At 38.7% G+C, this 23,093-nt stretch overlaps 1 protein-coding gene across 2 annotated transcripts in view; it reads left to right on the forward strand.

The window, feature by feature from the left end:
• The window catches only part of LOC149033100 (uncharacterized), a 97,908-nt gene that overhangs the window by 2,695 nt on the left and 72,120 nt on the right, over positions 1-23,093 (forward strand). For both annotated transcript variants that reach the window (XM_089170750.1, XM_089170749.1), the window contains exon 2: positions 17,782-17,914. In XM_089170750.1, the coding sequence (XP_089026876.1) occupies positions 17,782-17,914 (133 nt within the window). The remainder of the gene's footprint in view (positions 1-17,781; positions 17,915-23,093) is intronic.

A 23,093-nucleotide genomic window follows, 5' to 3' on the forward strand; every position in this document is an offset into this window, starting at 1 on the left:
GAGAGAGAGAGAGAGAGAGAGAGAGAGAGAGAGAGAGAGAGAGAGAGAATAAACGACAACGATTATGTTTTCGATGTGCCGTAAAGTCGATCGCAGTACTGAAAATGTTTTGGGCCAGGGAGGATGAGGAGGGTGGGTTAGTTGGTTGGTTGGTTGGTTTGGACGACGGGGTGACGTCAAGCTAAACGGGCGAGGCTATTTTCGGAGAATCTGGTGAACAGATAGAAGGAGGGGAAAGAGAAATGGAGAGGTCGAGTCTCGCGAGACGAGTTCGGGTCAGCTTCCCTCACCCACGCCACCCTTTTTCTTCTTTTTCTTCTTCTTCTTCTGCTACTTCATTTTTTTTTCTTGGCTGTTCTCCAAGGTATACCTACCGTCGACGAAATGCGATAACGAGTGTTTCTCCTTCTTCTTCTTCTTCTTCTTCTTCTTCTTCTTCTTCTTCTTCTTCTTCTTCTTCTTCTTCTTCTTCTTCTTCTCTCTAATATTCTTTTCAAAAATTACCTTGGAACGTCTAATCATAGTAAAACGAGACAAAAATCATTAATTTTTTTTCTGACTTCTTTAACCACATATTTTCTGTTTTATCTTTGAGTATGTTTACATCTATCTACGAATATTTTTATTTTTTTATTTTCTATTTATATAATATACAAAAATAAATAAGTTACTATAATTTTATACCATTCAATTACAGTTGTTTTAGTAGAATGATTATTTATGTGTTAATTTTTCTTAACATAATATTAATATATTTAATTATTCAATATTATTTTTCCAATTAATTTATCAAATGGTGCTATTCCCGTTATTAAATAAAAAAAAAAAAATTATTTATTTTTGTAATTGGAACTATCAGAAAGATGTCTAACACAATCGATCAGTTGAATCAACGATACGAAACGTTCGAAGAAACAAATTGATGTCGATCGATAAGGGGGAAAGGGGGAAACACGACGATTTCTCGAAAGCACGTCGCGGAACCTTTCACAATGGAAAGAATCTTCCCCTTTACCTTTCTCTTTCTTACTCTTTCAATCTTTTTCCTACGTGTACACCAAGACGATTCTCAAACATCGTGGGAGCTTTGGTGCGAGTCGAACAAATTTCTACGACCATTATCGTTTGAATTATTTTAGCTGCAGCAACGGGCATCGAGAAGTATTGCAATTTAGCAATGGTGAAATATCGTCATCGTTTAGGTCTCGTTAAACGAAGGGTACTACCACTACTATTTACTTCTTACTAATACGTAAAAAAAATACAACAAGGAAGAAGAAAAGAAGAAGAAGATAAAAAGATTTAATAATAAATTTGTATATAAATTCTAAAAGCACGTATTACACACGTGAGTGAAAAAATGCGTGGAAATCGGTGACGCAAGTGGTGTAATCGTTACTAATATCTGCCATGTAACGGGTGATTACAGTATTTCATTGCGACGTATAATAAAAGCGGTAAAATACTTTCGTATGGTTGAAAAGGGTTAGGAGAAGTTTGCAAAGCTTTACCACAAGGGCATTTCTCGATCGATTCTCGTCCTCTTGCCTTTGTCGTCGTATTCTTAATCTTTTTTTTTTCCTTTTATTTGTTCCGACACACATACACATGACTGCACGACCGTAGGGACCTCACGGTTATCTTACCTTCTTTCTCCCACGTGCCGGTTATCAGAGAAGCCGCCGCCATGCGTGGATCCCTTGGTATTTTGTAGATCGCGATCTACAAAATGCCGAGGTCGGTCAATTGCTTTTACCTATGTATTTGTGTTTGTGGGTGTGGGTGTGTGCATTGTGTACATATGTGAACATAGTTTCTTTATTTTAATACACTGAAACTTTGACAATTATGAAAATAGAGAATATATTTTTCATTTAATTATAATATTATTCTTTACACGTTACGAATGTTAGGTTATTTACTTTTATTTTTACTTCTTCTTTTTAAGGAATTAATTTTTGTTCAGTATTCACCTCTAATATACCAAGGTGAATACAAATAAGGTGATTGTAGAAACGTAGATCACGATCCACGAACGCGTTGCTCGAATTCCCGCAGGTTTCCGTCTGATTCTAAGCGTGGGTGTCGTGCTTGGCAGGGTTCCAGGACTCGTGGGTGGCTGACCAAGCCTTATAGACTGACCTCAGCCTCTGACCTCACCCGAAATAGTCTCCTCTCGGTTCCCTGGCTCGTTTATCCCTGCACTTCTATTTCGGAATTTCTCCTCTCGCGTTACGTCGTCGGGTTGTACACGCTTCTTTAGAAAATTCGGAAAGAGATCTAACCTTCTTCATCTTCATCTTCATTTGCTTCTTTTTCTTTTCCCCTTGCAAACGTTTACATACGTTTGCATATACATACACGTGTCCATATATACATATATATATATTTTTATGAGTACTCACTTACATATGTAGGATAGATATATGTAGGTAAAATATTATCTCGATCGTGAATGAAAAAGAAAATAATAAAAACTAAATGGTAATTTTGTTTCACGAGGTAAGAAGTCGTCCTCTAGTTTCATTAGGGAACGATTTTCCTTGCAAATAAAATCAATGATCTACGGCATTTCTAAAGAGTTTATCTGTATTGTCGGTGTGATTACCTACGACGACGACGATGAGTTGGACGGTAGCAGATAGTAGGAGAAATTACGAGGTGGTTCTTCGTGCTATCCCCACGAGAGTAGTCAGGTAGTTTCATTAAGATGCAAATTCGCCAATAATTCTGGTCCCGCATAGCAGCACCAGCACCAGAGCAGCAACAGCAAAAGTAGCAGCAGTATCCTTGTCGCTTCGATCCCGTGCACTTTTCGTAATCGTTCATAGTACGTACCCGTGTACCACGAAGATTGGAAGATCGAAATTCATAGTGTATGTAAGAAAAAGATAGATAAAAAAAAAAACAAGAGAGAAAGAAAGAGAGAGAGTTTGTTTTCCAATTCTCTATGCATCCAACAGGTCTAGAGTTAATTATTGTCCCTGCAAAAGTTTAATTGCTCGCTCACGATATTCCTTTTTAAGTGTCGACTACGAGAGGTGGAGGCTGATAGTAGAAGTAAAAAAAAGAAAAAAGGGCGTATAGATATAAGTAGAAAAAGAGAAAGAAAGAGAGATGGAAACTAGCAAAGCGAGAGAGACTCTAAACGACAAGCTGTGCGTGCGTGTGGCGCAGAAAATAGGATGGTGGTGTTTTCGTGGCATGTAGCACGAGTATCGGTTACAAGTTCGATGTATAGTAGATGCTTGGTTAGTCGATACTTCTTCTTCTTCGATCCTCGATACCTCGAATAAGGCTTTTTGCGAGAGTACGTGTATGTACTTGGGAAAAAAATATTATTTACCCAACGGGGGAGGTACGGGAAAATGGTCTTTCGAAGTCATCGAACGCGTTCGATCTTTTTCCTTACTTTCTTTTTTGTTTACAACGATATTTCATTCCCGATCGCGTTTTACCCTTTCTATCTGAAATAAGATTTATTTTATAAATTGTAGATAAATATATATATGTAAACGGTCGTGCGAAAATCTGGATTTGGTTAATGCAAATTCATTCGAAAATGGAGAGAAAGAGAAAACGTTTTGGGTTTTAAAAGGGAAAGGATCATTCCTTCATGATGTAATTCCATGATATAGAAAAAGGTGAATAGAGAGAGGGTGTGCTTTTCTCTTCTTCTAACGCGAACAGGACGCGTGCTTTATAAGTAAAACTCGCGAGAGAGAGAGAGAGAGAGAGAGAGAGAGAGAGTAGTAGAACACGGGCAAAGTTGGTGGACAAGGCTATCGCTTTTCCAATCTCGTAAGCCAATATCGCTTATTTCCTAGGAGCGCGAAACACTTCTATGTATCCTCGTTGATCTCGTATAAACTCACGAAGAGATCTCGACTAGCCAGCCCAGTCACCACCTGACGTATTTCCAGGGATATCTAATTACTCGGTAGATCTGTAAATGTTGAATGGTGCTCTACACGCACACATAAATGATCTCGACTTTAAACTGCGGCTTTTAACGTGAGTGAACTCCTTTTGTCATTTTTTTGTTGTTGCTGTTGATATTTTTATCAATTAAAATTGTAGACTCTATGTAGAAAGTATATTTGCATATTTATATCAGTAACATATTAATTCTACAAAAATCAATTACTTTCTACAATCTTTTTCGTTTGATAATTTCAAACCGAACGAGAATGTATTCAACTACATAAGTGTATATATGTGTGAACCCATAGAACAGGATTATACACTTATATAAACGGGGGATAGACGTCAAGCAATAATGCTTTTATCGAGTTTCAATATCATCCGAACGTTCAAGACGTTCATCATAGGAACAGACGACCGGTTGTCACGAGTTTAATAAAAAAAAAATCAAAGATCTATGTCTGTCCCTCGATCGGTAAAAACGAATATTAAGTTTGTGATGTTATCGTCGTCGTGTAGATATTTTACAGGAGAAAAGTGCCTTTGGAGGAGCTTTTGCGATCGAATCGTTTCAGATTAATGGTCCGATCGGTAATGAACGTGTGGCAGCGTTGCAATCAGAGTTTTCTTGCCACCACCACAAATCGAGGAAAGGTCTAACTCTTTTTCTTCTTTTTCTTCTCGTCTCTGTCCCGCGGCCATCTAGCCTTATCGTACTCGTACCACGCGTCACTATTATCAACGGGACTCGGAAAGATATTATGCTCTTGGTTCTGTTGGTTTGTACTGGGCGCAAGGTCGTTGACTTCGTCATTTCTTTCTTCCTTTATTTCTTTTCTCTCTCTCGTCGAAAGGAAGAATACTTTCGCATAATTTTTGATAAGTATTATATATCTACTTCGCGGCAGGATATCCCGATTATACAAGAACGGTTATACCGTTAGGTCGTATATGCTAGGGAAGAAGCACATTTTGCCTGGAGGTGTTAAGAATAATAAAAAAAAGGAAACAAACAGAATAACTCAATAAAAAAAACGACAGGAAATAAAATAAAATCAAATCAAATAAAATGAAGGAGAAGAAAAAAAGGGAATATCAGGAAACCGCCCACCTGTAGACGTCTTTCTTTCTTATAAGAGAAATCGTACTCTCGGTTGTCGCGTTATCATGCGTGAGAGAACATATCGTTCGATATAGGTGCGTGCAAAATGCAAACGGCCTTTCACGGTTATCGTTTTTACCCTCTCTTTCTCTCTGGGTTCTATGTATGTATATATATGTGAAGAAGAGAGGGAGAGAGAGAGAGAGAGAGTGAGGAAATATATGCAGAGTCCAAGTTGCTTCTCTCGAGTTCGAAGGCACGTTTCGCTCTATCGATCTTGGAGTGCAACAGCAACAACAACAACAACGACAGCAGCAGCACCACCACCATCACAAGGTTCTTCCCCAGGTTCGAAACAATGTTCGTTCGCGCGATTTGCAAACGTCGTCGACACGTGTCCGAATGACGTAGTAGACCCTGTCGCTCCGGTTGTGTTCTCTCAGATGTGTGCACACAAACACACACATGTTCATACTCTCTCTCTCTCTCTCTCTCGGTTTCTCTGAGGAGCGAGCTCACGAGCGATGGCTCGGCAGCCAACGCGGCATTTGTTCCAATCTAGGCGGCCCGTGGCAATAAATATGCCTTCTCGGCTGATATAATGCGAGCGTGGGTTGGTACCACTGGAATCAGTCGTCGCAGCTGCTTGATTTACGCCATATGCTGCGATGCATCACGGCACTATCGTCCCGTCCTGCTTGCATTTTACCGACCGAAAATAGGTCCGGCTCTCGTAACTTGCTTCTCCTTCTCCTCTTTCTCCTCCTTTACCCCTTCCACTCTTCCCTTTTCACCCCTTCTCTATTTTTCTCTATCCATCTCTCTTTTACTCATCCTGGTTTCTTTCTTTATAGGAATGACTGAAAAATGATCCAACACGGATTCTCTTTCTTTTTCTTTTTCTTTTTCTTCCTTCCGCATAACCATTTGTTTTCGGATACAGTTCGCTGCACCTTCGATTCGCTCTATTTCTAACATCGTTCACGACGCCTTTTCTACACGATTCTCTTTTGAATCCAATATCGTGAGATTTGTTTTTAAAAAACGGTGAAAAATTGTTAAGAAGAATCGAAACTTAAAGAGTACCAATGTAATACATATATACTTATATTTAAGTGGTCACGTGCAAAGATAAAGATGTATCGTGGGTTGGTGTTGTTGCTGTTGGTTAAAGGAAAAAAAATATTTGTTCTCTCTCTCTCTCTCTCTCTCTCGAGTTCACGGGACACGAACTAGAACGTTTGCGATTCGGGATGCAAAACTAATCGTGAATTCGAAAGAGTACGAATCGAATGGGTGTGTGTAAGGAGGGAGAAAGGTTAGGGTTGGGATGAGGCGGGGTTTTGTATTAGGTATAGGTTTGATACTCGACGAGAAAAGAAACGTATCCCCCGCGGGGCTTGTGGACGTACTCGACGGAATATCGCGTGTCGTTCTACTCCGAGCATTTAGCATTTTATGGACTCGGTCAGGAAAGCCTTAGCCTCGCCTCTCGTATCCGAGGTCGTCGTTGCCGTGCAACGAGGTGGAGTCAAGTCTCTCTCTCACTCTTTTTCCCTTTTTTTTTTGGTCTCGACTTCTTCGTCTTCTCTTCTTAGCCTCTTTCCCCTTGGTTTCTTCCTTCGACAGCAACAGCAGAAGCAGCAGCAGCAGCCTCTTCGTGGGTCGATCTCCATGGACCGGTTTCGACCCGCGGCTACCGGCGTCAATGAAAAACTCGACTTATGATAACGCCCTGGGCCCCTTGGTAGGTACGTGCGCGAGCAACAAACTTGAAAGTGGGAAAAAGACAGAGTCATAAGAGAGAAAGAAAGATGATCAAATGAAAAGGATGTGAGTTAGTGAATCTGTGTGTTTGTGTGTGTGTGTGAGAGAGAGAGAGAGAGAGAGAGACAGTCCTCGTGTCGCCGATTAAGCTCCTGGCGTCGAACGAGGCTACCGTAATTACTAATTGTAGTATCGAGCCATGATTAGGGATTCACGTTGGTCGGTTCATCAACGACTCTTTCGTACCCTTCTCGTCCCAGCACCTTCCTTTCTTCCTTTCTTTTATTTATTTTTTCGCTGTTTTTTTCTATCTTCTTTGGCCTACCTTCTTCACGCTGTTACTCTCGAGAAACGAGAACGACGATGCTTGGACAACGTGGGTACTGTGGATCGGTTGAAGACATTCCTTCCATATGTATATATGTATGTGTGAACGCGTATACGTTGAGGATTGCTTCATTAGACAGGTGCCAGTGAAGTCGCAATGGCCTTGCCTCTTTCCTGCTATTGTAGATCCATTTCTGATTCTTTTGATAAAGTCCGATCGATTATTGATCGTTGTTTCCTTTTATATTTCATTCAAATGCATTAACATACTTACTTATTACTTACTTGTAATTTTGTTCACTTTCTTGTTTTTTGAGTTATTATATATATGTGCACACATAAGTATATATATTTATTCTTGTATTTATTTAAAGTTATTTTGTTCATATTTTATTTTAAAAGAGGCGAATCGAGTTTCTTCCGAATATTTAGAATCCCGTCTAAAAAGATAAAACTGAAACTAAGAAAACATATGTGCAAAGTATAGGCGCGTACCAGGACCTGATATCTTCTCTTTATCCCAAGGCGGTAAGGAGAAAGCTTAGAGAGAGGATCTCTTTTACCTTTTATAGGTTATAGAAGGCGGTTTCGTGCCCATATACATATGTATGTATATCGTATGCAAAAACAACTAACAGGAATAAGAGAATCGAGAAAGAAAGAGAGAGAGAAAGAGAGGGGTTGTGTCAGGGTAGAAGAAGTCGGGGGAAGGGTAGAGATCGGATAATAGCCGTGTGCGGTGCAGGAGCCGGCGCAAGGCAGCCATCGACAAATGGCCGTGGCCATGCAATAAACAAGCCGCGCAATTAAGAGAGCAGGTTAATTAATGTGGACCAACTAGGAGGAAGGAAGGAAGGAAGGAAGGTAGGAAGGAGAGAAGGGTTCCAATGTTTCTTTCTCTCTTTCTCTTATATATCCTTTTTTTATTTTCTTTCTTTCCTTTCTACTATTCCTTTTCGCCTCTCTTTTTGTTTTTAGCTTCTTCTTTTTCTTCTTCCCTTTCTCTTTCTCTTTAATTCCTGTCTCTCTGTTTCTTTTATATTTCTTTTTTCCAATGTGGAAGACGTTGGCTGTTGCTTGCTACTACTACCACTATTACTACTACTACTACTATTACTTTGTTCCAGCTTCCTTTTTCAAAGGTTCGGGCTTAACTCGTTCCTCTCGTCACACAGTTCCTCTCTGTTTCTGTGTGTCGGCGGTGTAAGCGTAAGTTGCACGGTAGTTATCATGAACCGAACCCTTTTTTTTGCTTACGAAGGATTTGTAGAGAGGAAGAGGCAGGAAGGGCAGGTAGACAGGCAACACGTCACGAGATTTTCTTTCCGTCGTTCGACGAGTGACGTTGTCCCAACCCATGGGGTGTTGGGAGCAACAAGAAAAAGAAAACGATCAAGACGATGATGATGATGATGATGATGATGATGATGATGATGATGATGATGATGATAAGAGTGAGAAGAAGGAAGAAGAGAGACGTTACGAATGAAATAAAAAAAAATTGAATTGAAGGGTATGCGAGAAGAAGAAGAAGAAGAAGAAGTGATAGGGAGGGGGGTTCACTGAAGATCTTCGGGTCATTCATGAAATCGGGGAGTAAAATCAATTCGCCTCACGGTACGAAGATTCTCGTAAATTCTTCCGTTTTATCTCTTTCTTACATTTCACTCGTCCTTTCAACCAGAACCAAGTTGACTGGTTCGAAAAATCTGCTACGTTGTCAACGGTGCATCTTTTCCATCATCTGTCAATATTAAATATGTATATATCGTTCTACACGTCAAAGTTTATTAGTCAGAAAAAAAAGAAAATAATAATTCCAAAGAAAAATCTTCTTCCTCTACTTCTTCTTCTTCTTTTTTTCTATTTTTTAACTTTTAATATTTGTGACATCTCGAAGAAAAGTATAATGCCTTTCGGCGATCGGTTAGTATTTTGCAAAATTGGTATCCTACGTTAAATTCCCATCCATGTATTTAAAGACGGAAAATATGCGACAGTGATAATAATCGGTTATTTCCTGTCGTAAAAAAAAAAGAGACCGGCAGCAGAGTGTATGCTTTGACGTTTTGACATTAACAGAGGTGTCGTGGGACGAGAAACTGGTGTGTATTTACACACCAGTTTCTCGTGACCACCATCACCACCACCACCGTGTGTCTTGCACTTGTTTTACCGGTCTAGTGAATGCCGAGTTAATTGTAAATACCATTTTTTCTCTAACACCCCCTTCCAACCCCTTTCACTCGTTCTTTTCCTGTTATTTTGTTTTCCTTCATTTCGAGAATAATTTCGAAAATTTTCAACGATCAAATTAAACATATATTTGCTATATACGCAAAGTTGTTTTTTTAAAATCATTATTATCTTATTGCATAATCGCGAAATAAATAAATCGGATTCTAAAAAGCATTAGTAGAGAAGGTATACGAGCACGTAGAAGCAATGAGGAAACGCTGTGGGTACGTGTTGTTGAACGCACGATGCTTCTCAAGGCCGTGTTAGACCTTCACCTCTTGACACGAGAGTAGTACGTTCGAAGGTAGGTAGAGGTAGAGGATCGTGCGCAACGCCGGAATCCGTGAAGATTCGCTGTGAGGTTAGATCGGATGACCGAGTACTCCATGCACATTCTTACTGTAAATCGTAAGAAATAACATGAAATCTATTTAATTTTTTAATAACTATCATAGTATAATAACAATAATACAATCTATAATAATATTACACAGACGTTTTTCATTTTTTTATAGTAATGAATATTTCTTTTTTTTTTTCTACTATGATAGAAAGAATGAAATAAAATGAATATAAAAATGATAGAAAAGATGTTAGCAAAAAGGTACTTATTGCTAAAAGCATAAGTTAAAGGTAAATTTAAGGATAATGTTTTTAAAAAAGGACAAAAGAAAAGCCGCGATACTTAAACGCTGTCAGGGAACATCTAATAACTCTGGACCACCTACTAGTTCATGATTTCATAATCGACGCTCGCGGCGCGATGATGGCCGTAGAGAGCGGTTTTGTACGCGCCATTATCTTCGGTATCTGAGATTCAATTAGCTTGGTAATTTCAACGAATCGTTTGCTCTCCAAGTACTTGTATGTAATAGTATCATACTACCAGACAGACTGGACATACTACTACTACTACTACTACTACTACTACTACTACTACTACTAAAAAGCCTTTTACCGATCGTGTTTCCGTTACACCAATAGAAATCCTTGTCCTTGGTTGATCGTTAATTTAATCGGAAGTTCATACGACTAAATATCATAAAGATAATTTTATTTCCTCCAAGTTAAATATAAAATAATAGATATAAATACTACTTTCTCGAGACAAAATTATGATCCATTGTTTAAGATCATTCTATTTATAGTGATCGAATAATTTTTGCATCTTAGAATAAATCTTTATTATCCTACCTACACGTTATTCATTTAACATCATGAAAGGGATAGTTCACGATTTTACGATACCAAAATTCTTGATGATATGTTAATAGTTTAGTTACGTGATTATTATAGATCTTCTTAAAAGAAACTTTTACCTTTACATTCTTGAAGAGACTAGGTAGAAGAAGACTAGCATGATTCTTTGATGTGACTCATCTCTTCTATTTTACACTCTCGTACAATCCATTTTCTATTTCATTATTCCCCTTCGTTCATACAACGTGTTGTATTATTTGCAATTCACTTTATAAGCACGTCAAACGGCTTTAGGATTTCATAGTGAATAGCATCTAATTGTTGATAGTATTTTTCTCTTTTTCGATACGACCTCATCTTTTGTCCTTTGCTCCTTGGCCTCTTGAATCTCGCGATTATGTTCGACAGACGCCCACGTAACGTCGATGAGCTCTTGTTCTCCATGTACGAACCACACCAGCAAGCAATGGTCCAATCAGTTTCTTGATCGATAGGCTAATCGTTTTACGGTACATTGCTTCTATCGATACAGAAGCAAATGAAAGAAAGAAAAAGAGAGAGAGAGAGAGAGAGAGAAAGATGGAAAAAATCAGGAAGAAAAGGTGGGATATTAATTTCAAATAATCGTTTCGAGATATGTCTGTAAATGTGGTGGGCGTTTTATTGAACAATATTTTTGTTTTTTTTTTTTTAATATAAAATCGAATGTACGCGCGATCTATTTCAAAAGTTGTTCGTATTATTTGTGTTAAGTGGGGTGCCGTGCCGCGTGACAGATGAAATTAACATAATCGCGTTTACGATAAGTATCCTATTTCCAATGAAGGATAAGAGGCAAATGTGTTTCGACGTTTGAACGTTTAAATCTATACGAGATTGGACGTTATAAAAGAAATCGTATCGTTAAAATTCGATTGGTAGTTGTTGGTATTAAAAAATATTATCCCAATGATTTTCCAATCGGAATCGATTGTCACGTTCGTGTAAAACGGACGACTTTACCGTTCTCGACCAGGCCCCAGGTGGGGGTACCTCCACAGTCATGGGAATCGATTCTTGACATTCACGAGCCAACGCGTTACCCAGCAATGCCAATCGATTATGTAGCAGAATGATAGATTAAAGACGCGTGCGTACCGTTCAACAGGGGCGTGTAATGGTATCTGCGTGCCGCATATTTTACTTCGGAGCTTAATAGCTTTTCAAACGAGAATTCAAAGTAATATAATCTAGTATACGAAAGTATATTTTACGTGTTAAGATTTTTAAATGGGAATAAAAATATTATATAATGTGTCTTTCCTATTGCGAAAGAAGAAAATTAACGATTTATGTTTATACTTGTGTGTTAAATACTACGTCTAATGTGTTGGTTAATTGTATTATTTTTTTGTTGTTTGAAATATCAATGAGAGACTAGAGGAATGAAATATGCGAAAGATAAGCAAATACGATGCAAGATAAATCGTATAAGTGTACGTTTAATAGTAAAACGATATGCTGATATTATATCGAGAGGAAAGATATAGAATCGATAACAGAAAAAGGTAGAACTACACTATAGCCGTGACCTCGATCTAACAGGTGCATTTCTAATAGATTATCTATCGTTGACGGTCGATGATCATTTTACTAGGCGTGTAACAACAACTCGTCAATACTTTTCGCATCTTTTACAGCACTATCGGCATTGTAGATAGAAAGTTAAAGTGAAAGCTAAGAAAATTCGAGTAGTTGACTGGCATCATCAAATTTATATCAACTGTAGGTATACAAACGTTTTATATCCAATCTATCAGAAATACCAGAGCTATGATTTCTTTTCCCTGTTGAACGAATATCAGATAGAAAAAGCAAGATAGGTTCGAGCCCTTTCTCTAAACTCAACGAGGAAGCAATCAAATAAGACCTAAAAATTCGCCCCAATACTAACCCTGTAATTTGGTAATCCAATAAACGAGCCAACTTACGAAACTATCGTTCGAAGTTAATCCGTAATAATCGACGATCTTTCAGCGGCTTTTACTCGACTCATAAATCACATGGGTTTTACATAGAGATACACGTAAGAAAACATACATAATACTAAACCTATATATACTCACACATATAAAAGGAGACAGGTACATCGAAATGATCGGTCGTCGTTAGATTTTCTAAAGGTCATAAGCTCGGTCATTAAAGCGAGTCTATCAAAAGTTCCTATTTCTTGGTCTCCCTCTAACCGCAGACGGATAATTTGATCGATGCCTATACTATCCTTCCTAGTAGTTGGTAGTAGCACGTTCTCACCCTTTCCCAACGGGGGACGTCAAAAAGGCAAAGTCCTTTTTCATCCTAATGCGTCCCTGATGAGATTCATCCCTTCACCCCCTTCTCCTTCTCTTGTCATACTTTTCTCTTTTTTTGTTCTTTTCTTTTCCTCTTTTTTATAACTCGCCTCGATTACTCGGCTTATCGATACGAACGATTATTTCGCTCGTCACGTTCGTCATCGTCTCTGCGGGTCACCCGACTGGAAGCTTTTTACCTGCCAACGCAGCCAGCCAGCCAGCGGCACGTAGGAAAGATTCTTGAACGAGCAGACGGTTGGCGGTAATCTTCTGACAAGCGTCACTACTACCACCACCACTACCACCACTACCAACACTACCACCCTACTCACAATCACTACTCGTGCTGTTGCAGTTGCTATTACAGACGTACATTGCCGGATAATCTTGCTTCCGAGAGTCTTTCTCTATCTTTTCTTTTATTTCCTTTTTTTATTTCTTGAAGCATCACTCGTGCTGGAGGCTAATCTTTCAGGGAAAGCTGATATTATCCCCTCTAACTTGTGTAACACTCTCTAGCGAAAATTTCACTCGAAATTGGATATTTAAAATTTACAAACGCGTGCTTTTCTTTTAAAGGATTTGATTGGTGATATATATATATATATATATATATATATATATATATATATATATATATACCTACTTACATACGTATGTTACGTACTTCGTTTCTGTTAAACTATGCTTTTCTTGGAAAGCAAACCTACCATGGGACTCGTTAAATTCGAGCAAAGGAGAACGCAACAGGAAGAAACACCAAAAGGAATTTTAGTTCGTTTCAAGAGTTACACACGGCAGCTGTTTTCCTTTTCTCTCTTTCTCTCTTTCTCTTTATAAGAGCGAGTTTCACCGCATGCATATAACGTTTTTTAAAAAAAAAATCTTCTACTGGACGTAAGACGACGCTCGTAACTTCCATCTCGTGCGGATCTTTCTCTTATGTCGGACTTAACTCGCCTAGGGCGAGAGAACCGAGTAAAAGCGGGTAGTAAAGCACGGGGACGATTGAAGATGAACACGAAAGCATAGATCGTATGCAAGTCGAACAGAGGAAACGAGACGAAAGAGAGTTAGTAGTGGTAGTAGTATACCTTCTTCCTAGATTTATTTTTCTTTTTATCCTACTTCTACTATACTTCTTCTTGTTCTTTAACGTTCATCCGAAACAAGCCAAGAGGTAGAGGTATAAAGAACGGGATGACATTAGAGGCACATTAGCGTGCACCACTCATCGTCCAGCTGGTGGTAGTCTACTCGGTTCGGTTAATTACATGCCGATTCTTAGCAAGGATCATCCTTGTACAATACTTTACATCCTTTCTATATTCTTTCATTTTATTCTTCTGCTTTTTCTTTATACATTCAACTAAAATTTCTCGAGTTATTCGAGATAATATTTGTTAAACTTTTTCTCATAAATATATCGATATAAATATGATTTTATTGTAGCGTTTTCGGTTTATCAACCAGTTATAATTTTTCTCTTTTTCTTTCTTTCTTTTAAGATCTGACGTAGAAAGATCTACGCACGAATTCGTTCGCAGTACCGCGAAGCACGCGAGAACAGATCTACTTCCCTATGCGGTTTCTTTACCAGCGGGTGTTCTCCCTCGCCATCTTGCTCACTTCGTTCATTCGAGGAACGAACGTATATGTTCGTACGTTCATTCGAGATCTAGCCGACTCCCGACTGCGTCGAGAATCGAAACGGTTGAAACGTTTCGGTTTGAACGATTCGCAGCTTGGTTTAATATCGTCGATCGGTGTGTGCAAGGGGTAACACCATTCCAACTTCTTCTAGTTAAAGAAAGTATTTTCCTATTCTTGATCTAAAAGAATTTTTTTTACAAAATAACTTTACTATAATGAAACGACAACGACAACAAATCAAGAGAAAATATCATTTTTGTATTCTTCATCGTCACTACTTTTCTACAATTTATTTGATCAACACACAAATAATAAAAGAAAAGAAATAAAAATGTATTTGAAAATCCGTGGGATATAAATCATGGAATGAATTGTAACAGAAAAAATGTAACGAGTTCCTTTGGAAGAATACCATTTCCTAATGGTACCAACCACCATACGCTTTAGATGTCCCCAGAGTAAACTAAGTGAGGTATTCAACTTCTCGCGAAAACTGTCGGTTGATTGTCGTCGGCCGTTACAAACTCACTCCGATGACACTTGACGGTACTCGAACGAAACTCTTCTACTTCTTCTTCCTCTTCTTCTTGTTCTTCTTGGTGCATAGTTTTCATCGAGGAGGATCGGGTCCTCGAGTATGACGAAGAAGAAGAGTAAGGACGAAGAAGAAACACGATGGAAGCGACGATTATGGCAGACTTCTCTTCGACAATTACAGCTCGAGTGGCACCGTAAGAGACAGGTGGTAAGCTTACGTTCGCCATCTTTAACTTTATTCGTTTTCTATCTCTCTCTTTCTTTCTCTTTCTTTCAGTCCCTATCTCATTCTCATCTTCCTTATCCTCTTTTACTTCGGCGTCCAGAGCGACTCTCGTAAACTTATGACAGGGCACATATTTTTGTATTTATGTCGCAAGATAAGCACCAACGGTTAACCATAAATACCGCGGCACATCTTGGCATCAAGAGCAAAGCCATTTTCGTTTTAACCGGTACGCCGCAGTGCGGCACAGTGCTGTGCAGTGCGGTGCAGTGCAATGCACAACCAACCGCGTTTGCAGCGGTTTTATCTCACTCAGGGGTTACAAGTTGCCTTTTTCTTTCGAGTGGACAAGCGCGAGTGGATAATAACGGGCCTTGAGAGAATACCAGGAGGGGATAGTGCAATTCGTTCATTGATTCCGAAGTTTAAGTAGAGGATTATTCTCTTTGAGAGGAACGTTAACAACTAAGGATTGATGTTGTTCGAAAGTCGACGAAAGTTTCCGTAAGACAGGACAGGACAGGACAGTACAGGACAGGATAGACATGATTAAAATAAAAGAGTTTAAAGGAGAGAGAAAGAGAGAGAATCCTTTAAAGGATCGACGATTTGTACGAAGGGCCGAGCGAAGACACGTTGCGCGTCGATAAACGTATGGTTGGATGGGCCCCCGTGAATCGAATAGAAGAAGAAGAAGAAGAAGAAGAAGAAGAGGAAACCGCCACGGAAACTCGATGCGAGATCTTCGTCGTCAAGGGCCGAGGATAATCGACTTAACGACGAGGCTTAACGACTTCTCGGTAACGGTTTCGCAAAGCTTCGTTCCTTCCTTCCATCGTCATCCTCATCCTCATCGTCGTCGTCGTCGTAGTCCTTCGTCGTCGTCGTCGTCGTCGTCGTCGTCGTCCTGACATTACGATCCAAAGGGAATTCTAAACTTGGGTCTCTCTCGTCCATATCCCTCTTGAAGTTGGGTACACCTACCTATAGGGGTCCACTGAGCGATCAAGACACGGCTCTATAATGCACGCTCGACACCGCCATACGTGTCATGGGGGGGAATCGATCCGATCCGGTTGTAAGTTGACCTGACCATAAGTCCAGAGTTGATCGAGCTTGCTCGTCAAACGAGAGAGAACAGAGTACTTAGCCTTGCATACAGGAAGCTCCAATAAACCCCTCGATGTTGTCTCGCTTTTGTCATTGAACCCTTTTAGCGTGTTTTATTTAGGCCCCTTCGTTTCCATCATCTCTTTCTCTTTCTTCTTCTTTTTCTTCATTTTCATTTTTTCGTAGTCTTTTTTACGTGCATCGAAGAAGGTGTCAATTTCCAAAATGGACATCTCAGAAATTTCTGATCTTCTTTTTTTGCTCTTTTTAAACCTTTCCAAATTCGTGCACGCATCAGGTGCCTATCTCTTAGCAAGCAAGCAAATTTCGACCGTTCATCGTAACGACCAGTATGATTTAGCGAGAACAACCTGGATTACTTAAAAAGATATGATGATCAGACAGGTATTATTCTTATGTTAGATTCGCTGATGTAAGCATTCGAAGGCATTACTCCTGTCTGATTTACGGTACAACGAGTTGTACTATATGTATATATGCATATATATATATCCTTTAACGTTTTCCTTAAACGAGCATGCTTCTTCTTCTTCTTCTTCTTCCTTCAATGATGATTCGCGATTCTTCTTGAGGTTTGCTTCTTAATATCTAAAGCGTAATTTAATTATAGCGCTTATCAGCCACTTAGAAACTAAAACTCGCGCTATACTAATGGATACCTGCAGATTTAGTATCCGGGTCCGAGATTCTTCTTTTTCTTTCTCTTATTCTCTCATTTTGTACCTTATAAGAGAACGAGAATAATTGCTGTGTGGTTTCACGAGCCGTGATTAGCGGCTGTCACGCGAACTAAAGAAAGAAAGAAAGAAAGAAAGAAAGAAACGTTACGGAAGAGAACGTTCGTCGTTGTCTTCCATCTTTTCGAAAGGTATACACGTGTACAATAAATACGTACATACACATAGGACATAGGTCTTTTGATTAATGCGTCGATAATTTAATTTATTGTCTGTAATCATCGGTCTCGTTCTATAGAACTTTTTGAGACAAATTCGAATTGGTTCGATTTTGAACGCTTCGATGTTGAAAACAATTAATTCAAGGTTGCTTATTTGAGATAGAATTTAAATACGAATGTGTAGTTTGACACGTAACCAATAAACTTTCTGTCCTATTATTTTATTTGATTTGATTTATCTCGTAACTGACATGATATATTACTTATAACTATCTTAAAACTATGTCGTTTAATTTATATACTTTAAAATAAATATTTTACGTAACTTAAAAAACATTACTGGATTATACTGTAAACCCTCCGGTCTAACTCGAGCAAAGCAATACACTGGTTTAACGATAACAACGGCATCGTCCAATCTCCTTTCTTTTCCATTTTTTTTCAGTATCGTGACAACCTGGCGAACGGCTCGGAGCGTGACTCCCCTTGGAGTTGTGGGGGTGGTGGCGGCAGTGGCCGTAGACCCCTCACCTCCATTATCGAACACCTACGCTTCTCCAAAGGCAGACTTCACAATGGTGAGTCAGATATCGAGTATCTTTATCATTTTTTTCTTGACCATTTTCGTATACCGTAAAAATATTAATCTACTACTTAAATATATTGAACAATGTCACATGGAAAAAAAATCTTCGACTAGACACGTAATTAGAAGAAAAATAAAATGAACTTAACGCGAAATAATTTGATCAAATCTTTTGATCGTAATCATCATCTTCGTTGTTTGTTAGAATCGTTGTTGTGTTGCATTTCTCATTGGTTATTCTTAATTCCTCATTCTCGGTAGTCGCTTTGTATACTAGCGCGCCATTAGTAATAACGAGCCCACGGTCGCTGCCATAAACGCAAGAATAACGATCCCAACGTGCTCGGTAGGGGACAATAAATAATCAGGAGGAAAATATCGGCGAAACGAGACGCAAACGACGATTCGTTCTCCCGGTGACTTGAGGTGCTCGCTGCAACGAGACGACTCTCTTTCTCTTTCTTTCTTTCTCTTGCTCTCGTGATGTCTTCATTCCAGATAATTAGAGGCACGGACGAGCATAAGCGAGACGTACCGCTTCTCTTCGCTACGCGCTGATTCTCTCGAGTGAAACGAAATTCCTTCTCTTCCTTAATCCCCCCTTCCTGCCCCTTTTTACTCCATCTCTTCTGTTTTCTCTCTATCTTATTTTTATTTATTAATGAATTGGCTGAAAATCCTTTTCATCGTGATAAATAAATTCGCGTTCCGGTTATGCGTTCACGCCCGAGCGACAAATTTGTTTTGATTGGTAGGGCAGATAAACAAAGGACGAACGAGAATAAGGTGCACGATAAAAAAAGAAAAAAAAAACGAAGAAGGTGTCACGGTCGAAGAAACGTGGTAGGGAGGGAGGAAAGGGTAACATCGATCGCGATTAGCGAATAAGTTTTTCGAACGAGTCTCATTAGGTACGGGCAGGCTCATTATTACGTTATCAACGTCCTCGGGCACGCATAATGGAGATCGTACGTATTTACGAGGGGTTATCCTTCCTCTCTCTTTCTCTCTCTCTCTCTCTCTCTCTCTCTCTCTCTCTTCATCTCATAGCTGTTTGCCGTTCCTACAAAAGCCAAGAGATCCAGCCGAGGCAGTAACAATAATCCTTATCCAGTGGATAATTGTGCTCAGGTAGGATTTATAGAACGAGTCTGGGTACCGATCCTATCTAACGATCTGCACCATTGAGCTCATACGATACAGGACCTCAGGGAATAAGGATTCATTCAAGACGAGTTCGTTCGTTCGTTCGTTCCTTCGTTCTTTCGTGTTCTTTAGTGATGGATCTTGGATCGATGATCGAAATCCCAAGTACGTCTTGTCAGAACGAACGTTCATCTGTATCATAGAATAACGCATTCGTTATACTTGGTAGAACTAGTACTAGGTAATAACCGATACACGTTGTGCTTGAAAGACATTTGCGGAGTGTTCAACATCCTCATAGTTAAAAAGAAGAGGAAAAAAAGGTTAGGTTGTGTCTGTGTGTCGTGTATATACACAGGACTGAAGTTAAGTATAATACCAACCTACGCGATTCTGAGATAATCGTTCGGCTACGCATCGTTCGATACGACGCGTGTCATTACGTCTTGGATGACATCATACGGTGGTTGGGTACTGTTTGCCTCCCGGCAATCTTGTTCTCTCTCTCTCTCTATATATATATACATCTCTGTTTCTCTTTCTTTAGCTCGTTCTCCTTTCGATATAAAGTAACTAAGCTCATTCTGTTCCACCTAATAAGGTACTCCATCGATGAACCAGTAAGATAGATTCGCGTGTCATTAGAGATGATTTCAATCCGAATTGCTTGATGATCGATCGATAAAGTAAAGAGAACTACTCTACTTAGATAGTTTTGTAAGATCGATTTTACTCTATAACAAATATACTTTTTTCTTCAGTTTTCTTTTTTTTCTTAGTCTTTGAACTTGTCTCAATCGCGACAGGAGGAGTAAAGCAATGAATTTAATTGGAAACGATCGCGAGAAAGATACTTAAAACTCGATCGATTTATAGGAATCTTTGGATCATCGATGCTTGTAGGGGCGTTATGTAAATAGAAGTTGAGGGTATTATATTTCGGGTACAATCTTTTTCGAGGCTATTTCGTGTTACCTTAGATCCACATCTCGATTTAGTTCGATTCCGGTCCAGCAGAACTTGGAAGCGTGGATTCGACACACGGCGGCATTCGAAACTTAAGAGGTGGTGCTGCCATTGGTTGGTTGGTTGGTTGGTTGGTTGTTGGTTCTGCGTACACTCGCCAGGATGCACAGGCGCACGCACAATTTATAATGCAATTAGAGCCTCGGATGGTAGCGCTCGGATTTATGGCAGGTAGGAATCCACTGCAACGTATAGTGGTTGTTGGGGTCGGCTAAAAGGTGGAGGAAGAAGCAGAAGAAGAAGAAGAAGAAGAAAAAGAGGAAGAAAAAAATAAAGAAGAAGAAGAAAAGTGGAGGCCTGGCTATATACCCGAAGGAATGAGTTATATGCCTCCCGCGGTAGCCGATGCATTATTTATCGCTCGGCTTTTCATTATTTCTCCTCCTCGTACGTATGAAGTAGTATACACGAAAGCATTCACTTCGCGAACTCGAATATTATACTTTATTTAAAGAATATTCCACGCGTGCACGATCAAACTTCATCAAAATTACCAGCTGATTGCTTCAATCTTATTTTTATCTTTTTTTCCTATTTTTTCTTTATTATTTTTCATTTTATTATCATTTGAATATACACCTCCCTCGTTAAATTAGACTACGTATATTTAACACTCGTCGAATTTTTCTGTCTATTTTTAAAGTAATTCGTTATTTAGCTTTCGTATCCGTATTTTCAAGCTTCGGTAGAAGCTTGAAAAAGTTCTCGAAGTAGGAGAGAGAGCCCCCCTTTCTCTATTATTAAGCGCAATAACTTACGTCGGTGTTACGATGCTAATGAGGATTCCTCTAACACACGATACGCTTATTTACCGTACCAGTATTACCGTATCTATATATACATATGTACAGTACACATCGTTGGACTCACATGAGGTAACTTTACTTATTTTCATTCTGTGAACTTTATTCTCAAATAATCAGCTTAACTCTCATGGATCTGAATCGTGCACGAATCGTACGAAATCGAACGAATCGAAACGATTGCTGCTGCTGCTGCTGCTGCTTTCCTTTTAGCATTCGTAATTATGCACCTTTGTCTTGAGATACTCCTTTCTTTCTTACTTTCCTTTTCTTTTATTTTATTTAAGCTCAGCCCCCACGATCCTCTCCCTCCCACCACCCTTTTTTTTTTTTTATTCATCGATAGTTCTCGCAAGAATGAAGTCGTTAACGAGCTAGCTCTACCAAGGAAACCGTTCGAACGTACGTACGTACGCGGTTATACGACTTTATCGGTGAAACCGCATACCAGAAGTCACTCCGACTGCCTTTTATCTCGGCAACGAAATCGCTTGAACAAGATTAATTGTAGTCGAGTGAAAGCACGACAAGATAATAATTTATTTCGAACGAAATGGTGAAATATTGAAACGTTAAGAGTTAAGCGCGAGCCGCAAGCAAAAGTTTGCCACGACTATAATCGTTCCTTGAAAATCGCTTTTAAAGATCATCTTCCGATTTTTTAATGTATCCTTTCTTTTATTTATCTTTTCGTTCTTTTTTTTTGTTTCCTGCCCCTCAGTCGCTACTTTTCTTCATGCAAAGTCGTGAAACGTAAAAAGGAACTGTAGTCGCAAAATATATAACTTGTGATTTAACTATGGGGTCCCATCAAGAACTAAAGATATTGTACGCAAGAAAGATGAATAGATTGAAATATATATATAGATAGAAAGAGAAAGATAGAACGTGTACGTAACGAATGCTGCGCCTCTATATACACTGGAGCCTCCCCCCTGGCCCCTGCCCCCCCTGCCCCCCCTCATATCCTTAGAAAGTTCGTGGTCGTGAAGATAATTGCTTCTTAGAACAAAATTACACGCTCTATTCTTCGCGTTCATCCCACTTTAGAACAAAGAAGATCGATCGACGAAGACACGATGGAATTAGAAGGTGTGTATTATACGGCTCCACAGAGTCATCTGTGAAAAGAAACACGTCGAAATCAACACGACGATGAACGATTACTTCCATTCGTTTCTTCGTTCCTTCTAACGAAGGTTAATGCATTCGATTATCGAATATGTCGTTCCGTTGTCTCGCACTTTCTAATATCGAGTTGTAAATTCTAACGGGTTACTGTAAAAATAATCTAACAAGTGTTAATGTTAAACAGATTGGAATGATTCAGTTAACGATAATAATACGAAAAATATATATATATAGTAAATATATAATTTCATATGTAATTTGAAGGCAAAAAAAAAAAAAGGAAAATCGAGAAGAATCCGAACGATGAAGTGCAAAAGGAGACGAGTAAAACTAACCGTTAATCGCAAATGTAATTACGATTATACTTCATTGATTACACCGCGGATCGTGTGCACCTTTTCTTTACACCTTTCTTGGCACATAGACGAACGAACGATTTACGGGGCCGTGTTTCAAACGATTCCGTCGAACCGTTCTTCCTTTCGCGAGTAATTTAACACGATTTAACCTGATGGATATCGTTTTTAACTACGACATAATGACTAGTGTCTGTTTTTAATCGAGACGAGTTATAATAGGTAGAATGATAGAACAATTTTTCTTACTTAAAACGTGACCGAAGAACTAAATTTTCTATTAAAAATATAATAATAATAATAATAATAATAATAATAATAATAATAATAATAATAATAATAATAAAAGATAAATTATATTAATGTGTACATTAATGACGATAAGTATCTCAATATACCTCAAATAAATTTGTCAATTTCTTATCGTATCATTTATATTTAATTGGATTGGAGGAAAATAATTAATTGGTTGTAAGATATTACCGTCTTATTATAAGTTTGTAGATATAATACTTGTAACAAAGTTACATTTCAAAAATATAACCAATAATTTTTTGTATAAGTAAGTTTTACAAATTAGCTTTATTCAAACTTTCGATTGGTATATGGTATTTATAAAAAAAAATATTTAGCAATAAAAAATGTCATTTAGAAACGAGCAATTACAAATAATAATATTAATAATAATTAAGTAACATAGTTGAAAAAT

This window comes from Polistes dominula, unplaced genomic scaffold (genome assembly GCF_049000335.1).
Source record: "Polistes dominula isolate Pdom_NZ unplaced genomic scaffold, Pdom_raw_medaka contig_79, whole genome shotgun sequence".
Taxonomy (NCBI): domain Eukaryota; kingdom Metazoa; phylum Arthropoda; class Insecta; order Hymenoptera; family Vespidae; genus Polistes; species Polistes dominula.